Source organism: Aulonocara stuartgranti (assembly GCF_965226115.1).
Source record: "Aulonocara stuartgranti genome assembly, chromosome: 16".
Classification (NCBI taxonomy): domain Eukaryota; kingdom Metazoa; phylum Chordata; class Actinopteri; order Cichliformes; family Cichlidae; genus Aulonocara; species Aulonocara stuartgranti.
In genome coordinates, this window is record NC_138952.1 from 21688923 (window position 1) to 21709556 (window position 20634).

General features: G+C 41.2%; 3 protein-coding genes across 7 annotated transcripts; 1 reads left to right on the forward strand and 2 right to left on the reverse strand.

Annotated features, from left to right (window-relative positions):
• Nucleotides 1–2306: 2306 nt before the first annotated feature.
• Nucleotides 2307–5373, forward strand: mettl21cb (methyltransferase 21C, AARS1 lysine b). 2 transcript variants are annotated; one of them, XM_082509082.1, is made up of 5 exons: nucleotides 2307–2422; nucleotides 2858–2966; nucleotides 3104–3267; nucleotides 3341–3458; nucleotides 4531–5373. In XM_082509082.1, the coding sequence occupies exons 2-5, from the start codon at nucleotides 2858–2860 to the stop codon at nucleotides 4926–4928; spliced, it is 789 nt and encodes a 262-aa protein (XP_082365208.1). In that variant the 5' UTR covers nucleotides 2307–2422; the 3' UTR covers nucleotides 4929–5373. The 2 variants fall into 2 exon arrangements, with proteins under 2 accessions (XP_082365208.1, XP_082365209.1); XM_082509083.1 differs by lacking the exon at nucleotides 2307–2422 and having other exon boundaries at nucleotides 2755–2966.
• Nucleotides 5374–5485: 112 nt separating this feature from the next.
• On the reverse strand, nucleotides 5486–9683 carry LOC309691434 (rhodopsin kinase GRK1-like). The gene is made up of 7 exons (XM_082509077.1): nucleotides 8710–9683; nucleotides 7586–7713; nucleotides 6942–7099; nucleotides 6781–6864; nucleotides 6535–6659; nucleotides 6243–6444; nucleotides 5486–6138 (listed from the first exon to the last, which is right to left on the reverse strand). The coding sequence occupies exons 1-7, from the start codon at nucleotides 9406–9408 to the stop codon at nucleotides 5849–5851; spliced, it is 1686 nt and encodes a 561-aa protein (XP_082365203.1). The 5' UTR covers nucleotides 9409–9683; the 3' UTR covers nucleotides 5486–5848.
• A 2258-nt stretch (nucleotides 9684–11941) lies between these two features.
• Nucleotides 11942–20508, reverse strand: tfdp1a (transcription factor Dp-1, a). 4 transcript variants are annotated; one of them, XM_082509078.1, is made up of 12 exons: nucleotides 20323–20508; nucleotides 18254–18338; nucleotides 17766–17832; nucleotides 17464–17585; nucleotides 16425–16546; nucleotides 16051–16216; nucleotides 15776–15922; nucleotides 15634–15702; nucleotides 15095–15246; nucleotides 13957–14123; nucleotides 13176–13254; nucleotides 11942–13100 (listed from the first exon to the last, which is right to left on the reverse strand). In XM_082509078.1, the coding sequence occupies exons 2-12, from the start codon at nucleotides 18263–18265 to the stop codon at nucleotides 12962–12964; spliced, it is 1242 nt and encodes a 413-aa protein (XP_082365204.1). In that variant the 5' UTR covers nucleotides 18266–18338; nucleotides 20323–20508; the 3' UTR covers nucleotides 11942–12961. The 4 variants fall into 4 exon arrangements, with proteins under 4 accessions (XP_082365204.1, XP_082365206.1, XP_082365205.1 ...); XM_082509080.1 differs by lacking the exon at nucleotides 20323–20508 and adding an exon at nucleotides 19143–19232; XM_082509079.1 differs by lacking the exon at nucleotides 20323–20508 and adding an exon at nucleotides 19096–19194.
• Nucleotides 20509–20634: the final 126 nt, after the last annotated feature.

Sequence of the window (20634 nt, forward strand, 5' to 3'; positions counted from 1 at the left end):
TTTTGTACTCAAATCTGATTTACCTCCGAATAGTAATGGACCTTGATGTAATGGATCCACTTTATATTTTTTATCAGAATTCCGTTATTTTAAAATGCTGAGAAAATGTAAAGGAGGTAGCACGGTGGCAACGTTGTTAGCACTGTTGTGCCCACTGGCTGTGGGCTTCTGCATGGAGTTTGTATGTTTTGTCCGGGTACTCCGGCTTCCTCCTACAGTCCAAAGACATGCAGTTAGTAGGATTAGGTTAAGTGGTGAATCTAGATTGCCCATAGGTGTGAGTGTGAATGGCTGTCTGTCTCTCTGTGTTAGCCCTGCATCAGCTTGGTGACCTGTCCAAGGTGCGCCCTGCCTCTCGCCCTATAGTAGCTGTGAAAGACATCCAAACAGGATGGATGGAGAAAACATACATAAAGTAAAAGGCCACTCAGAAAGCACAGCCCTCCATCCTTGCAGTGTTAAGCAAACAAATCGGAGCAGCACCAAAATGAACGGGTTCTTATTTGCTCCACCACTTAAATTAGTTTTTGTGAAATTTAACTTGTTCGTTTTTGGGAGGGGGGGGGGGGGGGTTACCTTTCACCTTGGCTCTGGTACAGGAAGCGGTGGTTAATTGATCAATAGGCAAGTGGAAGACAAAAGACAATCAAACTTGTGAATATTTGAAATGAGAAATCATCCATACTTTAAGTTTTTAATCTAATCTGCAAAGCAAGACACTTCTACTGCTTTGTAAGTATGGCCTAGACCAAATCACATTGTATTCTTACTTTTTCTCAAGCAACGAATCTTGCAGCTTATTCTGCATATTATCATCAACGCATCGGGCTAGCTGTTTCTGTCTCCATTCTGTGAGTCTCTGCTCTGACCCACAGAGTAAAGGAGGCTCTAAGTTCTTGAGCAAGTGATTAACTGTCTGTCATTTGTGTACAGAATCCATCTGAGTCCCGACTGTGCATTTACAAAACTTCACAGGTGTGTAGTAGGAACCAAAAGATGACTAGTGAGTGTTTACACACTGACTGACTGATGGAGAAGCAACGGAAAAAAGAAACCGGGCTTCTCAACAATAAAGTTACTGTAAAAGAGAGCAAAATGATGCGATTGACAAAAACTTAATCTGCCAAATGCAGTTGGTTGGTCCCCCCCTTTTCAGCAGGTTTTCAGTCATCTAGATCATGGTGGTCTTAAGAGCTTGAAAACAGAAGACAATCCATGAGAGGTGAAATGTCCTAAAGAAGTCCAGTTACCAGTGTTACCAGTGTTTCTGTGACAATTTTTGCCATTCATCCAGAAAATTATTGGTGAGGTTAGATACCTGTGCTGGACGAGAGGACCTGGCTCTCTCTGCTCATCCCGAAAGTGTTTGATGGGACTGAGGTCAGAGCTCTTCGTGGGCCAGTCAAGTTCTTTCACACCAGGCTCCTCCAACCATGCCTTGCTTTTTGAAGGGGATTTCCCAAACTGAGAATTGTCCGAAATGCTCTGATAAGCTGAAACATTAACATCATCCCCCCCACTGACAACTTTTGGTTCTTTATTTTGCAATATACAGTATATATATTCTGGATAGTCCTGTAAGATTAGTGATTAATTAGAAAAACAGCCCCATAGTCTTATCCCTCCTCCACAAAACCACAGTTTAGTTCATCTGGGATTCATTAAACCAAGACTGATCCACTGAACTTCTAGACAGAGGATCTGACAGTCCACAGAGCATGTTTCCACTGCTCCAGAGTCCACAGGCTGCATGCTATACATTGGTGGTGATTTAAGGCTTGAATGCACCTGAAGTTTCCAGCTCACCAAGTTTGTGGTGACGTTAATGCCAGAGGAGTGTTAGGAAGAAATTTCACAAACTGACATGTAGCGTTTGTCACTAAGTGCTCGACTATTTTGAGCTCACGAACTCACTCACTACTGCTAACCATATAAGTAATGTTAAGACTGGACACTGAGACTGGATCTATACTTTGAGCACATTAGAAATTAACCTAATCTTTGGACATGCCAGGTTGCACCCACTCTGCAAAGCCTCATACAGTTTGGCTGAGAGCCCTGTCATGATTGATATGAATATGCAAATTGGGCTCACTGTGAAAACATTTTGTTTTCAAATATTTACATGTCCCCATAGCTTTACCTGTAACCTACCTAAAGACAGATGTGTGATGCATTAATGATGACAGGAGAGAATAAACAAGTAGCTCACTGCAGTAAATCTTAGTGCTGAAACAGGATAACAGGATGCAATTCTATAAAAGCGTATATAATAAAGTCTACTGGGAGGGGGAAACTATGTTAGCAGACCCCAGCTTTACTCAGGGGTGTGTCACAGACGATGCTCTGTGTATAAACTCAGAGCACACAGAGGCAAGTGCAGACACACAACAAGAAAACACACGGGGCATACTTCCTACTGGTAGGTTTCACATCTTCTTGCAAACTATTTCTATTTTATTAAGAATATATTTCGTTTGAAAATTCTTAAAATGACGCTAATTATTTTATAAAATTGTATAAATGTAACTTTAGTCTTTGCACTGGAATTTATCTGAGTGTGCTTTTCATCTGAGGTAAACACAGTGTGCTCTGTATCCATGACTGTGGCTTGTTGACCTCAGGATTTAACCAGCTGTGTTTCTGGGCTCCAGTTCGCAGTCCAGTGGCAGCCAAAGAGACTAGCGGACTAAATCCAGTCCACTCTGAATCCATTCCAACTTTTACTGAGATTCAAATGAACAATCGTTACATAAAGGGGCCTTTTTAAAAAAATAATAATAATAATAATAATTTTGTTTTGGGTTTTTTTCTTTTTCTTCTTTTTCTTGACCCATGATGGGAACTTTAATTTAAGATGCTTATGGAGAGATCATCTGCACTCAGCCAGCCAGTAAGACAAAAGCCTCCTGGAAAGAAAAGGGAAGATGATAAGGAGGTGGAGGAGGAGGGAACTGCTATTAAAGGTATATTCAAACTGTATCTCTTATGTACAAGTCTAGTTTTTGCATGTCAGGCAAGTATAATTCGTTTTTTTTTTTAACTGAACTTTGCTAATTTGTTAGTATAACCTGTCTCTTCATGTCACGCTCTGCTCATGCAGTACTGACAGACCAGAGGGTGATGGCAAAAGAGGCTCTGAGCAGGAGGAACCTCTGGGAGCCGAGTGTTTATTACGCTCGGGGAAACGAGTCTTTTCATTTTGCCGGTCATGACATCAGCATCCGAGAGTCCATGGATACGTACGGTGCTCTGATCTGGCCTGGGGTAAGGGGCTGCCATGGGCATTGGCTCATTTTGAAAATGTGTTGCAAATGTGACAAGAATTTTATTTTTGTAGGCAATAGCTTTGTGCCAGTTCTTGGAGAACAACCAGCAACAAGTGAACCTGATGGACAAAGCAGTACTTGAGATTGGAGCTGGGACTGGCTTAGCTTCTATTGTAGCAAGTCTGCTTGGTAAGTGCATTTTGATAATGCAGTTGTGCATGTGCTGCATGTATGAAACTTTACCTTTAATCTTTTAGATTTGATGTTGGGAACACATTCATTTAAGAATAAATGATGCATCCTAATAAACTGGCAATACACTAGTTTATATTTGTTACTTAGGACCAGTGTTGGTCAAGTTACTTAAAAAAAAGTAATCGGTAACTAATTACTGATTACTTCCCCCAAAAAAGTAATCCCGTTACTTTACTGATTACTTATTTTCAAAAGTAATTATTTACAAGTTACGCGTTACTGCCCATCTCTGCTTAGGACTTAGTTAAGTGGTGATATTCTTGGCTTTAAGACAAAGAAAAATCCATAAAGGGTTAATTCCCACTCGCGCATAATGTGTGCACTGAATATTTCATATTTCTGCTTTTATGCAAAAGTTACATTTCAGCTTGGTGATGGAACTCGCGGGAAAAGTCATGACGCAACTAAAAACACTGGAATTCATTGTTAAAGCACAACGACCATCCTCCCACATAGTTCTCCTGTACTGCATACAACAGAGGGGTTGTAACTTAGATATATTATGGATACAGCGATCACTGGATTGATGCTGTTATCCATAAGCCCCTCCATTAAGCCCAGAGTGGAAACAAAGGTTTCATTTATTCCCAATAAAATAAAATGATTGAATTTAAAGTAAAAAACTTGGAAAAAATAAATAAATAAAACAAAAACGATGCAACTTCAGCTTGCTCACCAAAATTCCTTACAATTAGAGTAAATCATTTTGCTACTGGTTCAGCAGAAACTATAATTAGTGAAAAACTCAAAGCAGCCTGTAAGTTTATATTTAGTTTAGTTTTTTGTTATCCACAAGTTAAGAATTGTTGCTTTTATTTAAAAAAATATATTTACCAAATTGAGAAAATAACTTGAAGTTTTGACTGCCAGTTAGGAATAGTTTTCTTTTTTTTAGAGGGGGAAACAAGCTTCCATAACAAAATGCACAATAATTACAAAATTAAAAAAAATAATCATTATGTTTTGATGTCTCTGTTGTTTTGCGTTTCAACCCACTTTTTGCCAGGTGCTTGGGTGACGGCAACAGATCTGCCAGACATATTATCTAACCTGACCTTCAACCTGCTGCGAAACACCAGGGGCCGCTGCCGCTACACCCCTCAAGTGGTTGCTCTCTCCTGGGGTCAGGACCTGGATCGAGACTTCCCCTATGCATCATACCACTACGACTTCGTGCTCGCAGCTGATGTGGTCTATCACCACGACTGCCGTGAAGAACTGTTGAAAACTATGCGTCACTTTTGCCCACCAGGAAGTCAAACAACGCTGCTGTGGGCCAACAAGATCCGGTTCCAGTCAGACCTGAGGTTCACAGAGTGCTTTAAGAGCCATTTTAACACCACGTTGCTGACCGAGCTGCCGCAGCAGGAGATCAGGATTTATAAAGCCATGGCAAAGGAGTGACAAGGAGGCTTTAGGAGTGGGAGCTTCCAGTGATGTCAAAGGTTATGAAATATTCCACGCCTGGTTCTGATCTGTGCTTACATTCCTGGACAGTGCTATAACCATCATTAAGCAGAAATGAAGTTCCTGACTCAAGTTTCAATAAGCTATTTTATTTGCCAGATTTGGGGTGTTTTGTCCCAAATATTTGATATTTCAACTTCAGTCCGACAGTTCTTGAAAATAAATAATTTTACCGTAAACATTCATCCTATACTCATATTTGTCTCACACTATCTAGACTACATAAACTTATCAAAGTGACTCTGCGCTGGAATAGTCATAAAACCATCGAAAGTCATCAAAACCCATGAAATAAACCCCTTAAGAAAAAGAGTTCCACAGGCACGAGACTTTGCATCTCTGATGTGTTAGCATTTAGTATGTATTAAACACTAAGAAAAAAAGACACCTTCTATTAAGTGGCATGAACCCTACAGGAGCAGATATGCAGCTCTTACATGGTCAACATGTAACTGTCACTTAGCACCAAAGATAACACATCACTAAACCCTGGCTCCAAAATGGGATTTTTTTTTAATGCATTTTAAATCTAAAAGCTTTACAATAATTCATCACATATACATATAAAGAGAAGTAAGTGAGCAGGTTGATGGTGAAAGGAGATGAGGGGCAGAAGACTGAAGGGACAATAGATGACAGATGTCAGCAATTTGGAATTTTTCAACACCTAAATCTATGATCAAGTTCATTTCAGGCTGGAAGTCCGCCTCCAGTCTATTCTTGCTGTTCCCATGTCGACATAAACTTTTTCAGTGTGCGATCACAAAGTTCAGAACCGACTGGTGTCTCTCATGGTGTCTTCATGCCGCATGCTCTAAAGAAACGAAAGTCTGTGCAGTTCACGCGTGTTAGTGACTCTAAGATAAGCAACACGTCGATGACTTTGGCTGCTCTAGTATGGACTCCCTGCGGAGATCGTTGGGGATGGTGCCTTCAGGGCCCCAAACGTTGAGCTCTCCGTAAATTCCCATCTCGATCATCTCCTCTTGCCAAGGAATGGAGATGTTGCCCGTGGAGAACTCGTCAAAAAAGTTCTTATCAGGATCTTCCAATGCCACCCCCTTCACAGAGGAGAATGCCCCGACGTCATCCAGACTTTTAGCATACACCACTTTGGGGTCAGGGACAAAAGGAGGAGGTAGAATTCCTGAAATAAAGTGACAAATTTGAATTAAGCACCACATTAAATGGTTAGTGGCTTCAAACTTTTTCCTAAATCAAAAAGATCTTGAGCAAATATCGAAAGGTTACCTGCGTTCAGTTTCCTCCAGTTAATGCCGCTGAAAAATGGATGTGCTCTGATTTCGTCACAGCATCCATTCTTAAAACCCATCCTCTGATCCACCTCCTTGGCCAGCAGCCCATCACACAACGATTTTGCATGCTCACTAAAGCTGTCAGTGTAGGTCACCACCCGAGTTAGCATACGCTCTTTCATCTCCTCACGTTCCACCTGAGAAGAAGATCAACAGCTTCTAAACCTCTTCTTTCCTCTGTCTGCTTTCTTTGCACAGAAAGTACCACCTGCAGTTTAGACTCTCACCTTCTCTCCTCTGTTTCTGAACGGATTCTTAGCAGCCACGAACTCATATAAAGTCACTCCAAGAGTGAAGTAGTCAACGGAGGAGTCGTACTTTTCTCCCTTTAGCATCTCTGGTGCCATGTAACCTGCAAAAAATAAAAATAAAAACAACGACAAGATGAGCTACAATTAAAAATTAAACCTGCAAGATTACCCTTAAACGTGAACCTGCATACAGATTTCTCAGTGGGTGCAGATGAGACCCACCTGGAGTCCCAGCATAGCCTTTTGTCATGGTTTTGCCTTCTTTTAGTTGCACAGCAAGACCCAAGTCAGATATACGTACATTCCCTGTTGTGATTTAAAAAAACATATATTATTAGCTCATAATCATATTATTCTCCAAAAATGTGATTATAATGTATTACCGTCATTATCAAGCAGCACATTTTCTGGTTTGAGATCTCGGTAGATGATTCTTTTCTGGTGGAGGTGCTCCAAGCCCTGGATGATCTGGGCAATGTAAAAACAGGCTCGAGGCTCATCAAACCCTGGGTTGTTTTCATCCACCAGGTAAACATGGTACCTACAGGGAACAGATAAGCCAAGGCTAATTATTAAAGGCCTTCAATATGCACACATTTGCAGTGTTTTACATCTTAAGCATGCCCATACGCTGCTGGTTCTACGTGTGCAGACTGTAAGCATTAAAATTTGATTTTCTAGGATTAAAGGATGTTTGCTTTAAATAAGAAAAAAAAAATCTATTGTCTTGCTTTCTAAGTAATCTGAGCTAAAAAGGCAAATACTTTATATTTTAGCTGAAATTGTGCATAATCTGACTCTGCACTTGTTACACTAAGTCTGCAGATGAACACTGACACATCTGGGTGAATGTCATTTCCAGCACATTACAGCGGACTTCAACATCTCTGTAATAACCTTTGCTTCGCTGGCAAAGGAGATACTTAAAGATTATAGAAGTTTAGGCTGCAACTAAAGCAACAACATGCTAATAAGGGTTAAGGGGTGTGTGCTACAGCCAGATGTTCATGCTTCAAAACAAAGTTACTTGAGATCTCCTCCATTCATGATGGTCATGACCAGACAAAGCTCCTCCTTTGTCTGAAAGGCGTATGCCAGCGACACAATGAAGCGACTGTGAACCTTCTCAAGAATACATTTCTCCACCAACGCCCCCTACAGGAAACAAATAGGAAAGACAACTTTGAAAAATGCTCACATGCCATCTTTTAAATTAAGAATAACAATGTGAAACTAAATGGATGTTTCGTTGCTCAGGTTGAACCAAACTGTAATGTTTGTCTCATTGTGTGTGTCATTTGGAGGAGAGGTTCAGGTATACACTTCAGAGAATGACCTCGGACAAGTCAAGGGCAAAATGCAACAGCGCCAAGGAGTTCCCTTCAGAAGAGCTTTTCCATAAAGCTCCCAGTAATCACTCTATCCCTGTCTCAGTGTTTAATACTGCAGGCTAAAGCCAAATGAGACAGAGGCAGGGACAAAGATGATTAGCACCATTGCAGCCCTGCTCAGTGGAAGGCACTTACTCCAAAGTATAAATCCAAAGGATGCCACTCATTACACAGTGATAAAATAAATAACTGATACAGTCAAAACTAATTCTACTTTTAGGTTGTTATAAAATTTCTCCCTTAGAGCTTCCAATTTCCACATCTCATTACATGGAGAGAAAGCCATTTCATTTTTAAATATATTTATTACCATCCAGCTGAAACAGATATTATAAATCTGCAAAAGCTCATTAGGGTCTGAAGTATGTTTTGTTCGTTTTACCTTGTTTACTAGTAGTTTGCAGTAACTTTTACTTCAGATAATACAAAAAAGAATGAACAGATGAATTATGCATGATTATGTCAGTGTGTTGTGTTAGTCGTGGCAGTTACTCGGGTAGTAGTTCAAATATCCCCAGATAGGAGCTGCATTATGAAAGCCATGTTATTATATAAATGTATGAATAATTATAATCCTGTTAGAGGAAATACTCTGCCTGATGAGATCTTCTACGTTGTTGATAAATGTTTTCTCACAAAGTATTTCGATGCTGTGATTTTGCCCCCATTTAAAATGGTTTTCTTCCACCACTGGGGGAGGCAAAAAGCCAAAGGCATGTTCAGTAAATGAGCATCGAGCAAATGACATTAATTCTCTCACCTCGTAGCCTTTCCTCTTCTTCAGCCTCTTCTTGTTGAGTTTCTTACAGGCGTACAGTTTTCCCGTGGCTTTCATCTGACAGGCAGACACCTCTCCAAACCCACCTTTCCCCAGCACACGGAAATCGAGGAACCAGTCTTCATCCATGGGCTGCATCTCCAGCCATTTCCACTGCAGGAACCTCTTCAGGTACATGCTCTCCAGGAAGAAAGTGTAGGGGGCCTCGCGCAGATAGTCCAAAGTCTTGGCCAGCGCTGCAGAGAACAAATCATCACCTACAGCCTCGAGGGATTCTTTCACCTTCGTTATGATGTCCTCACTGAGGAACGGGCAGAAGTGTTTGGCAGAGGGGTCCATGTAACGCTGAACTAACTTCGAAGCTTTTTTTGCCCTTTCAGAGTCCTCTGCCAGGTCATAGTCCTCGATGTCTTTCCACAAGCGACATGCCCCGTGATACTCTTTGTTTGCGTCCAAGAATTCCCTAAAGAGACGTTTGCCAATTGGCTGTTCAACACAGACTGAGTCAAAGGATAAATCTAGGGTGTCCTTCAGACCCTCGCACACAGTGATGTGGGGCAATTTGAGGCGAGAGTGGTACTTTTTATCCCGAGCTGCTGCTGGATTAGAGCCATCGATGCTTCCACGAGCATTGATGTAAGCAGAATTTGCTACCACGGTTGTGAGTCCTCCGATATCCATGTTGAGGGTAAGTGACTGTTAAGCAATGCAAAAAGAAGACATCGCAAAGAGAGAAAGGCGGTGAACGGTAAATGCTGCCAACTAACGCGCAGGGGTGAGGAAGAAAAAGAGGACAGGCTGAAGCAAGACTGAGAGAACAGGAGACAGATCACAGCAGAGTGGCAGAGGGAGCATGAGAGACAAACGGGAACTGGAGACTGAACTAGATCCCAGCACACTTTGAGCACTGTACCACCCTCTCTCACACACACACACACACACACACACACACACCTGAGTCAACACCTTTCAGTAATCCATTAACACCCCAATGCCCCAGACAAAGTGTGCGAGCACATGCTGGAACAGAACAACACAAGCAGCATATATGCAGGATATCACCAGTCAACTGGCAAACCAGTTAGCAGTTCATACAGCCTATAAGCACCACTCTGCTTCACATTAAAGCTTCAGTTTGAATGAGGAATAATATTTGAGATAACCCAAAAGGCCTACCAAATGCTGAAATGCACTGGGATGTTTTTAACAGCCAATAGGGTTTGGCAGCATAGGGAAAAATATTAAAAGTTTCAAAATATTGCATTTAAAATGGAAAATATGGCTAAATACTAAATGTAAGGCCAAGAGAAGTCTTTGAGATCACTCCATTAGCCACGAGTCAGCAAAGAAACACTGTTTAAAGCAGGCCCTACATAAGGATGATCCTCAGAAGTGTCTTATTTAACTTTGAATGGCGATATATCTAGTTCAGGTTGCAAGAACAGTGTGTTCAGTCCCCCAGGTTCCATTATGGACGGAAGGAATTTGCTTTTTCTTGTTGTCGGCAATTTATGAGATCCTACCCAGAATGTACCTGTCTAATCCTGTCATTTTGTCATAAATCAAGCAGGTAAAGGCAACACGTTCAAGTATAGCACTTCTGGAAGCTGCTGCTGGAAACGGCAGCTTTCAAATTCTATATGTTCAAATGAGCCCTCAATGCAAATTAAACAGGCCACTCTTTGACAGCAAAAAAACAAAAACAAAACAACAACAACAACAACACAAAACGCACTAGTGAAAATGCTTAGTAAACAGAATAAAAATAGAGCGGGATGATCACAGGATCCTTTCCATGGTAAAGACAAACACCACCTATCCTGTCAAAGGAATGGTCCCTGTCTACCATAAAGAGCCCATGAAAGAACATACAGACTTGACCAAAACCATCTACAACAACAACATCAAAGTAGCGCCTAATCTGGCTCACAATCCATTATGAATATGATCATGAGAACAGGTTAAAGACCCACTGGGTGACAGCTGTGCACAAGTAAAAACTAACTAGCACTGTAGGAGAAGTAGTGATTCTTGTGAACTGTGGATGGACAACTGACCCAAATCATACTGAGGAACAGCACTGTTGGACAGTTACAACAGCAGCCTGTAACAGAATGATGGGAGGGAGAAACAAAACAAAACAGGATGGACGAGGCGTGGGACAGAATATGAATCGAAGCATACTACATAATCCAAACACAACGGAGGCAGTGTAATGTATGGACATGCATGCTTCCACTGGAACTGGTTTCACGACTGTTTATTGATGATGTGACAAAACACAGAAGCAGCAAGATGAATTCTGAATCGTACAGAGCTTTACTGTCTTCAGCCAAACGCAGCAAAGCTTAAAACAGTGAATTAAACGTTAATGCAAGAGCAACCCGAATGTGTTTGGACAAAGGTAAAGTGGAAAGTTATGCAATGACAATGCCAAACCAACCAAATTAGGTAGAAAAACCCACGAACAAACAATCGAAGGAGGTTGGGCAAGACATCAAAAATGGCAAAACTCATTCTTTGTAATATCCATAGTTTTATAGATTTCAGTCATTTGTAATTTTTCTTTATTTTATTGGAAGTTGTCTAATTTCATTGGGGCCCATGTATAAAATTGGTGTAATTTTACAGTTTAATTAAATTTAAGCAAACTCCCTCCAACCACATCTGTGTGTTATTTTGTATTTTTTATGGTGGATTCCAGAGCCAAAATTAGATAAACTGTTAGTCTTCCAGGATTTCTGAATTAAAAGAACTCAACAGCTCTAAACAAGTCACAGGATCCGGTTTATCAGAGAATTAACAGATGCTAAAATAAATGCTCCCCCCCCCAATATTCCAGTATCTGCAGTGTATCCACAGTTTTTGGCCAAATCTAATTAAAAACTGCTGACAAAGCAAACTAGCATAATGTAAGAACCAATCACACTGCAGCAGCATAATCATTGTCAGGCATCCTTTTCCCAAGTGTTAGGCATCCAAGCAGTGTATCCCTTGTGGTTTTCTTTTGACAAGCAGTCAACTTCTTTAAAAACCGAGCTAGTTTCCTTCCCCAGTTCTTTTAATAGACAGGGTTGAGACAACGACCCAGCTAGACGTTTCTAGCGCCTTCTGCTCACCTCTCATATTACTATTTAAGCAAACTTTGTTTCCAACCCAACAGACAGTCGACCTTACCCCAACCCCAGAAAAATCATGAATTGTGGATACAAACTTATTAAAACAATCTATATTTAATTTGCAAACTTATATTAGATTACAGAAAAAGGTATTTGGAAGAGTCAGTACACGTGTTGCTCAGTTTTAAAAGGGAGATCTTTGAAGGGTGTACATAAAGACCTATACAACCACACATTGTTACATCAATAATTTTTGTAGGTCTATCTTTACCACTGGCCTCTAAAGGAAACTATAAGCTACAATTGTTGTAGGATTCATATATGTAATTAACAAAGAAAGCTTATTTACCTAGGAGCCTGGGTTATGAAAGTCTTTACCTCGCTGCTGCCATTATTTTGTAAACACTACCAAGGCATTAACAGGGCGGTGATGGAGAATTCCTCAACTCTGGAATACAAATAAAACTAGCAAAGAAGATCAGGAAAGCAGCTGCCTACGGAACAGAAGGAAGCCAGCCCAAAAACAATCGGGAAACCATTTCAAATTGCTCAGAACACAAAACCAAAACAAAACAAACAAAGCATGACGAGATGTGATGGAGCCCCATACTGTGATGCAGTGGCATCTGTGTTAAGCCATTCCGAATCCATGGTGTTGCACTAACAACACATCTCACAGCAGACACTTTGGCCACCTTGGAACATTTTGATCATGTCTGCCATATGCAACTGCAGAAAAAAAAATTATAAGTCAAACGGGTACATTATACATTCTCCAACAGCAGTAGGCCTTAGAGTTGCTTTTTAGTGGGATGGCTTATTAAGAAGTGGATTAGACAAAGACTTCAGGTGGCAGGGACAAAGACTACAGTTCCCTTGGACGACACCTCCCACTGAGCTGTGGTGCAGGTGACTCAGGAGCAGAAAAAGGTGGGTGCAAACACCTCTGTTCTTTTAATTTTCATCGACACCCCTGAGAAAGCCAGACAGAAATACAGGTAAACAGGGCGGAGGGGAGAAAAGAAAAAAAAAAGCACACACGACAGTGGACTAAATTCCCACGGTGAGGGTGGTTTTGAAGACTGTGCTTGTTGGAGTGGCGAGGTGTAGGGAGGTTAGTCTTCATCGTCATTCTCATCGTACTCATCCTCATCGTCGTCATCCCCCATGTAAGACACTGGAGTCTCCACACGAGACCCGCTGTAGTGAGAATCGTTTGAACTGGACGCCATGGTGCCATCAGTGCAGCCATCACTGCATAAGAGGATGGGGAAATGTTAGAAAAAGCAGTGTGCACATTAGAGCTACATCACATTTAGCAACTCTTACCTGTTTGCAGGGTAACGGGCTCCATTAGCAGAGGAACCTCCAGTGATGTAGACGTTACTGATGGGACCTTTGGCCATTTCTGGATAAAGAGAAAATGAATTAGAATGAAGACCTTCGACTATTTGCAGACCTGAGTGGGGATAAGAGATATAGAACAAAGGGATTCAGAAAGCACAATCAGATTCTTGCCTACTTTAACTGCAGATGAAGACTAACCCTTTGAAGCAGTTTCTGTCTAAGCTTGTTTTTCTCACCTCTCACTCTAGACCGAGTTGACGAGTTTGTAAACGTGTAGCTGTTTTTCACTCATTTTCAGAAAATGCAGACCTGGTAGTTAGGTCAGATCATCATACCATAAGCCGCACTGGAGGTTTTTTTTTTTTTTTTTTTTTAATTTATTTTCTTTATAAAGTGTCCCAAGACCCTGCCCTCCAAAGCTGCGATCCCCAACCTTTTTTGCACCACAGGGGAAAAGACCCAGGGAAACAGAGTTAACGATAAAAATTATTAAAAAAACAAAAACGATAGAAACTAATAAAAACTCTGAAAACCATAAGTTTCCCACCTGAGCCTCAACTCTTGCGGCCCGGTACCAAATGACTCACGGACCGGTAGCGGTCCGTGGCCCAGGGGTTGGAGACCGCTGCTCCAAAGGGTCTTGGTCCAATTGTTTGGTCCCCATCCAAGTGTGATTACTGTGTTCACAACTGCACCAAGTACCAGGGGCGTAATTTCCAGGGGGGGTAGGGGGGCCAAACTCATAGGGATATTGGTCACTTACCTATAACATAAGGCTCTAGAGCTTTGGGCACCAGGCTACGTGCGATTTTCAGATCCTCTGGAGAACACTTTCCCACCTCCAAGCCGCAGGCCATGCCCATACGTTTTAGCACCTCGATGTCATCGTGGATCTCAAACATGCTGTCGAAGTTAAACAAATACTCAAACCTGAAGAGTGGAAAAATGGGAAAGGGTCAATTATCCAAACAAGTGTTCGTTCTAATTTTAAAGAAGATCATGGGTACCAAATCAAGGACAGCATACTGAATAGAATAGAACATGGGTCCCATTTTCAACACCTTTGGCTAAGAAGAAATTAGCCAAAGGTTCTTCAGTATTTTAGTTAGCCCGTTGAGGACAGCTACTAGTATTCCTTTCAAAATAAAGTTAATCTACAAAGCGGGGATTAGCTTAGATCAGGGGTGTCGAACTCCAGGCCTCAAGGGTCGGTGCCCTGCAGGTTTTAGATGAGTCCTTGATCCAACACAGCTGATTTAAATGACGAAATTACCTCCTCAGCATGTCTTGAAGTTCTCCAGAGGCTGGTAATGAACTAATCAGTTGATTTAGGTGTCCTGATCCAGGGTGATATCTAAAACCTGCAGGACATCGGCCCTTGAGACCTGGAGTTGGACACCCCTGGTTTAGTTGCATGTGGGAAGGCCTCATATTTACTTCTTCAAGTCAGCCACTAATCCTATACACACTGAAATGTTGAGTTAAAAATGAGGAGATTCTAGTTATTGTTATAATGCACATCTTGATACCACACTATAATGGCTTTGCACTGACAGAAGGCTTCCAAGCCTCTTTTAGCTTATTTGCCAAGAACCAGAACACAATTAACCTGCAATTATAGTTGAGTTTCCCACCTATGCAGCTCCAAGGTATTACATACAATCATGTCACATGGCTAGAAAAAATAAAGCAGCTTATGTGGCTGACGGGCTGTTGTCAAGTACATGTTGTTCCGCAACTATTTATTAAAGCCCTAATAAATACAGCCCGGTGAAGCACTACCAGCGCCTTGATGAAAATGTGAACACCTCCCCCACTTTTTGGATAATTTCTTTCCCCCCCCCAGTTACAAATTATTCCAAGTGCCAGCATTTTAAATAACAGAGCTGATGATCACACACTTGTCATTGGAGATGCTGCAGTCAATGACAGTTTTCTTGCTGGTGTTGACAATAATGAAAGGAAGGTGGATGATGGAGTTGGGAGGTGGAGGTCGGTTTGCCTGCTGCTCTGTCTGCCTATTCCTCTGAACCAGGTTCTTAAAAGCTATTTGCTGTAAGACAAGATCAAAGACAAGTTAAAACTCAAACAGCTGCAAAGAACTAAGTGTAGCACTACACCATTCTTGGATATATTTATGCTTTTTTTTTTTTTAAACACTAATTTTTTCTTTTACATTGTAACAATTTTAAGTTGCCATTTTGCATGTGCTACTTGCATATATAGAGATTCAATGAGAAGAACTTCTGTTTATTACTGATTCATTATGATCCAGCATCACAAAAAGAGACAAAACGCAGACAAAAGCAATCTAAAGAGGCCAATCAGTTCGTGGGGTATTTATGAAGCGTCTTCTGCAGCCCTGATGCACAATTACCACTATAAAGACTATAATTGTAGCCCCCCTTTGATCACACAAGTACCAGCACTCAAATCCAACCTGCAGTATGAGCTCCTGAAGCTGTGATTGTTTCTGCTTAATCCTCTCCAGCCGCCTTTGTCTCTCCACCTACAGTTGAAATAAAAGCGTTTTAACACTGGTAACAAAAGCAGGAGTGACTGTCTTCGCTGTGCGTTTCTACCTCTAGGTTTTGGCACTCTTGCGCTGAGTTGGTGGGTAGACCAATCCACTTGATTTCTTTTTTCTCTTTAGAAATAATGTTCATGGCCATAAGCACGTTAAGTGCATCATAAACGCGTCGCCGAATGTTCTTCTGGTCATACACATGCTGAAATGAGAGAGAAAAAAAAAGACGCAATTCAAAACATTAAAAAATATATCTTAGAATTAAAATATCTTCATCAGGAGTAATCAGTCTGCATCACTGAGACAGTATCACACAGCGGCAGTGCTCACTGAGTCATTCGGTGACATGTGGTTGTCTGATGAGCTGAATTCTGCCACCAGTTCATCTGCCACTTCATTGTACGTGGTCACTCCTTTCTTCTGCACCTTCTCGCACACCTTCATGGAAAAATGCCTCAAGCCCTTCCCATTCTTTTCCCCTTTCTTCCCACGTTTTCTGCAAACATAAAAAAAAAAAAACGAGCCCACGTCACTATGAACACAAACACACTGATGTGTGGCAATCTGGCATTCACTTTTTTTTTTTTATTATTGCTATGAATAGCTATCAGACTTGACCCATTCTAAAATGCTTAGCTTAATCTGGACAGAGCTCACCAATAATGTCCCAAGCTTAAAATCTTAAGGGCAATTTGAAGCCTTACCCTGATGACCAAGGAGAGGCATCGGCTGGTTGACTCTGTGTGAGGAACTGGGAACTGGGTGTGTGTGGACTGTTTACCAAAATGGTGTTCGATACGGTAGGCCTCTGGGGTGTTCCAATCACCTACAGGAAGACCACAGAGAAGAGAAAGAACACACACTGATAGTCATGCTTTTGTTGTCATCAACAATGAGTTTCTCCTCTAAAACCTCATGTACTCAAATCTTGACATGTAATATTTCTTCTAAAGCCTCACACTTAAATATTTTATGTTTAACTACAAGAACCAATTCACACTGAACATAAACTCAAGGTGGGACTCTGTTCACTCTCTTTAGGACGCGCATCTTCTGCTGATTTCTGTCATTTTGAGGATACCTTGCAGAAAGCTATAACTACCCTCAGTGCAATAAGGAATGATTTAAATACATTTGGCCTTGCATTAGATAGCTGACAGGTGAAGCAGTAAAGTTAAATGACAGTTATTTCATTTGACAGAATTTGACTTTGTAAGCAAAATATTTGGTTTGTCATGAAAATCATCATTGGCGATTGTTTGAATACAGCTTTAAGGGAGAAATAAGACATTTTTAGAATTTCAGTCATTTATGATGACTAATAAAAACCTGATGCTGAATTGGGCTGATGACAGTTAAAGACACAGCTTTAAAAAACTGCATCCCTAACAGCAATGTGAGGCATCTTGAAGACGGGTGATCTATTCCTTTAGTAAGGTGATATCTAAGCTGATTTCCGTTATGTATACATTCCTTGTACATAATGGGATGATGGGTGTAATCCTGCTGACTGTAGAGTTGATGAGCTTAGGATCAACTGCCTCCAGCTACCCTCTCCCCGGTCACCTCACAATGATAATGGAGGGGGCTTATACAACATTCATATAAAGCAGAGTAAAACCCTACAAAAATTCATCTAGCTAATATTTAGCAGAGCCAAAGCATTCTTTAAATTTGCTGAGGGTTTCTACGCCTTAAGAGAAAAGAAACCACATAATGCTGACTTAACAGGACCTCACTCACCATGTGTGGCACATTTTGCATGTGTGTAGCGACGTTCACATTGGATGGCCCAAGGGTTTTGGGTAGTAGCTGTTTGGCCACAGGGGCAGCTGTGGGCTGGACAGTAACCAAGGACAGGACACCTTATAGGAGACATGAGAAGATCATTAATGAGGGAAGCTTTTGAATGAAACACCATTGCCCCCTATTGTCCACCTACCAACAAACAGCTCTGCTGCCTCTTAAACTAGACTGTACATGTTGCTTAGAAAGCCCTGCATATCACATATGCACAATTTCTGTAAAATATACATAAAATATACCTTTACTAGGGCTCAGATTCTGATCGATGAAAACCTTTAGCTCTCCATTGGTTTCAATTAGACCAGCCTGTAAAAGAGAACAACTTAATATACTACAGAAACCAAAGAATTGAAGACGAGTCAAGTTAAACAAACTCCATACAGTAGAAGCTACTTTTGGCTGATGCCTTATTTACGAATGGTCACCGCAGCGAGTTGCACAAGTTTGATTTGTCACAGTTTTAACGCCGGATGCCCTTCCTGATTCAATGGAACTATGTCACCTTCCAGGACCTAACAGGGGATCTTTTGTAAGGCAAATGTATAAACCACTCCACTATGAAGTCACTAAACAAATCCCACAGTCTATTTAAAGAGAAAAAGAAAAGAAAACACTACAAGACTAAGTGCAGCCAGTAAACTGAAGGACCCAAATTAGCTACAGTACTTAAGTGACACCGCAGAAATAGCCTGATGTTTCTCATGAAACCATGTATATATTTACTTACATCTTTAGCCATGATCCCAAAGGACCGAAAAGAGGTATGCTTTAGGTTAAAAAGACTTTTCTTCTGCCAGTCACTATTCAGACCCCTGCAAACAGAAAGAGAACAAACTATTACTTAAATAATGACAAAATTGCAGTTTGACCCAAACATTATATTTCCCAATACTGTTTCCCAAGCTAAGCTGTGTTTCACTTTGTTTTGGAGAGGAAATTTAAACTTATTTCTGAAGTAAGGCCCATCTGGTCTGCTTGCTAAGAGCACATTGTAGAAAGCTAACTACATCACCAATGTTAGCGTCACTGTTTGTTTTATTATCCAAAATGCGCAGACATGTACGCTTCTCACACCAATCTCACGTGAACGAGCCACCGAGCAGTACTTTTAAGTGTTCTTTTTATGCAGGAAACCATATTAAGCCATCCCTTGATGCTCACAACTTTTACTACGCTAAGTGTGCACAAGGCCTACTTCAGGTACCGAGCACGTCCGGAGGAGAGGCACCGTCCAACTTCTGCTACAGGTCACGCAAACAAGCGAACTTTATCACAACAGCGCTAAACTGATAATGTCGCAACAGAGAAGGCACTATATGGCTCCAGGCACTGTGGCTGCATGATACTGTAACAGCGGTCATATTATATGTCGATTAGCACGAACAATCTTTTGTTGGACGCAGCTAGCTGCTAACAGCTAGCGGTAGACCCAGCTTGCTGGTCTTAGCTTACTAGTTAGCTCCTGCACGCTCTGAGACGATTCATGTAGAAATGTTGCGATTATTGGTTCCGTGCTGCAGATCCCAGCTACACTTCAGCATGGGTTAACACTTAAAATAGTGAACGTGCCTTTCGCACGATGAATGAGCTTCACTGTGGTGACTGTATGCGCTTACGAGTGCACTCTGTCTCCTCGACGGCTGTTGTTGTTGGCATTTGAGAATGGAGGAAGAGGAGGTCTAAATCCCCACTAAACAGGAAACAAACTAAGAAATGTCGAGATACTTTTTAACAATTATATAGTTCATTTGAAGTACGAAATAATGTATTCACATTGAGTATTTCACTTTTAAGCTTATTTTTTAATACAACAAGCCATGACAGGATTTGCATAACTTGCTGTGTGCTAGCTGTACAAAGAGTGATCGTTTCCAAGTCAAAGAGACTGAAAAAGTAAACAAAGTTTGCCATCGATGCCAGCAAGGTGGATTTTATCCAGACGATAAATTTTTTTGCCACAGTTAACCACAACTTCTAAAATACCAGTTGCAGGTAGCCGTATATACTCCGTGAGTTGATTGCGTTTTATTGTCAACCGCTGACCTCCTTTTGCCAGTGTAGTAACCAGTATCAAAACACATAGCTAACTAATGAATAACACGCTTTGTTGTCTGGAAGTTACATTTAAACCCTCGACTTATTAGTATTACCATTATTATTATTATTCCACGCATTTAATCGCGTAACCTTTCTTATTTGTTCTTAATAAAACACGAAGAGCCTTACGAATACTTTCCTGACGCTAAATTCACAGAAAGGTGGCCATTTTGAGGTGTCTAAAACTTAAATATTAGTTTTTATAAGGTTCGCTTCCAAACGAACTGTTGCATATGGATCCAATACAAGTACGTTACTGTAATCAGGTCGATTACAATCATCATGAACCGCAAAAACTAGCTTTGCTCTTCACTTCGTTACCGTCAGCTACATGCCGTAAGTTAGCGACTTGAAAGAGGATATATTAAATGCAATGCAAAAGGTACTTTACTTTATTATTAAAATGTTTATTTTAACACTGAGCTAGCTCGTGATTGCACTTCAAGAAGTAGGTGCTTCAGCGCTTTGTTAGCCCACTGACTAGCTAGTGGGTTAGCACAGAAGCTAAACCCCAGCTGTCATCGACAACCCCAGAATTAGCTACAAGTTTACCTCGACGGTTAGCTTTGTATTTATTGGCGGTAACATTTTTTTTCCTATATACTTAACAAACAATAGACGGTCATACAGATATTTAACGTCAGTGCTATCATATGCGTCAGCTGAGTGACAAGCTGCAGTTGAGTAGATGCTGCTTACCGGTGCACCTTACAGGTTAACAGATCGCTCGCTAGCCTTTCCTATCGACTTTCCGTTAGCCTTGCTACAGCAGCGTCTCTCACAATCTGATCTTGGCGGTGCCTCGCTTTAGTGGAGCTTGATTGGACAGCACGAATGAGACGAAAGCAAAGCGGTCAAAATAGTTCATGCCCACAACCTGGAGCTCTTTGGATTGGTGGATACCAGAGCCCTCGTGATACATGTAGCGCCGTCTGCTGCACAGGAGTGCGCCATAAAAAATGTGTTAATATGACAAGACGTGAAATAAGTAAGGGGTCAGAGTATCGAAGG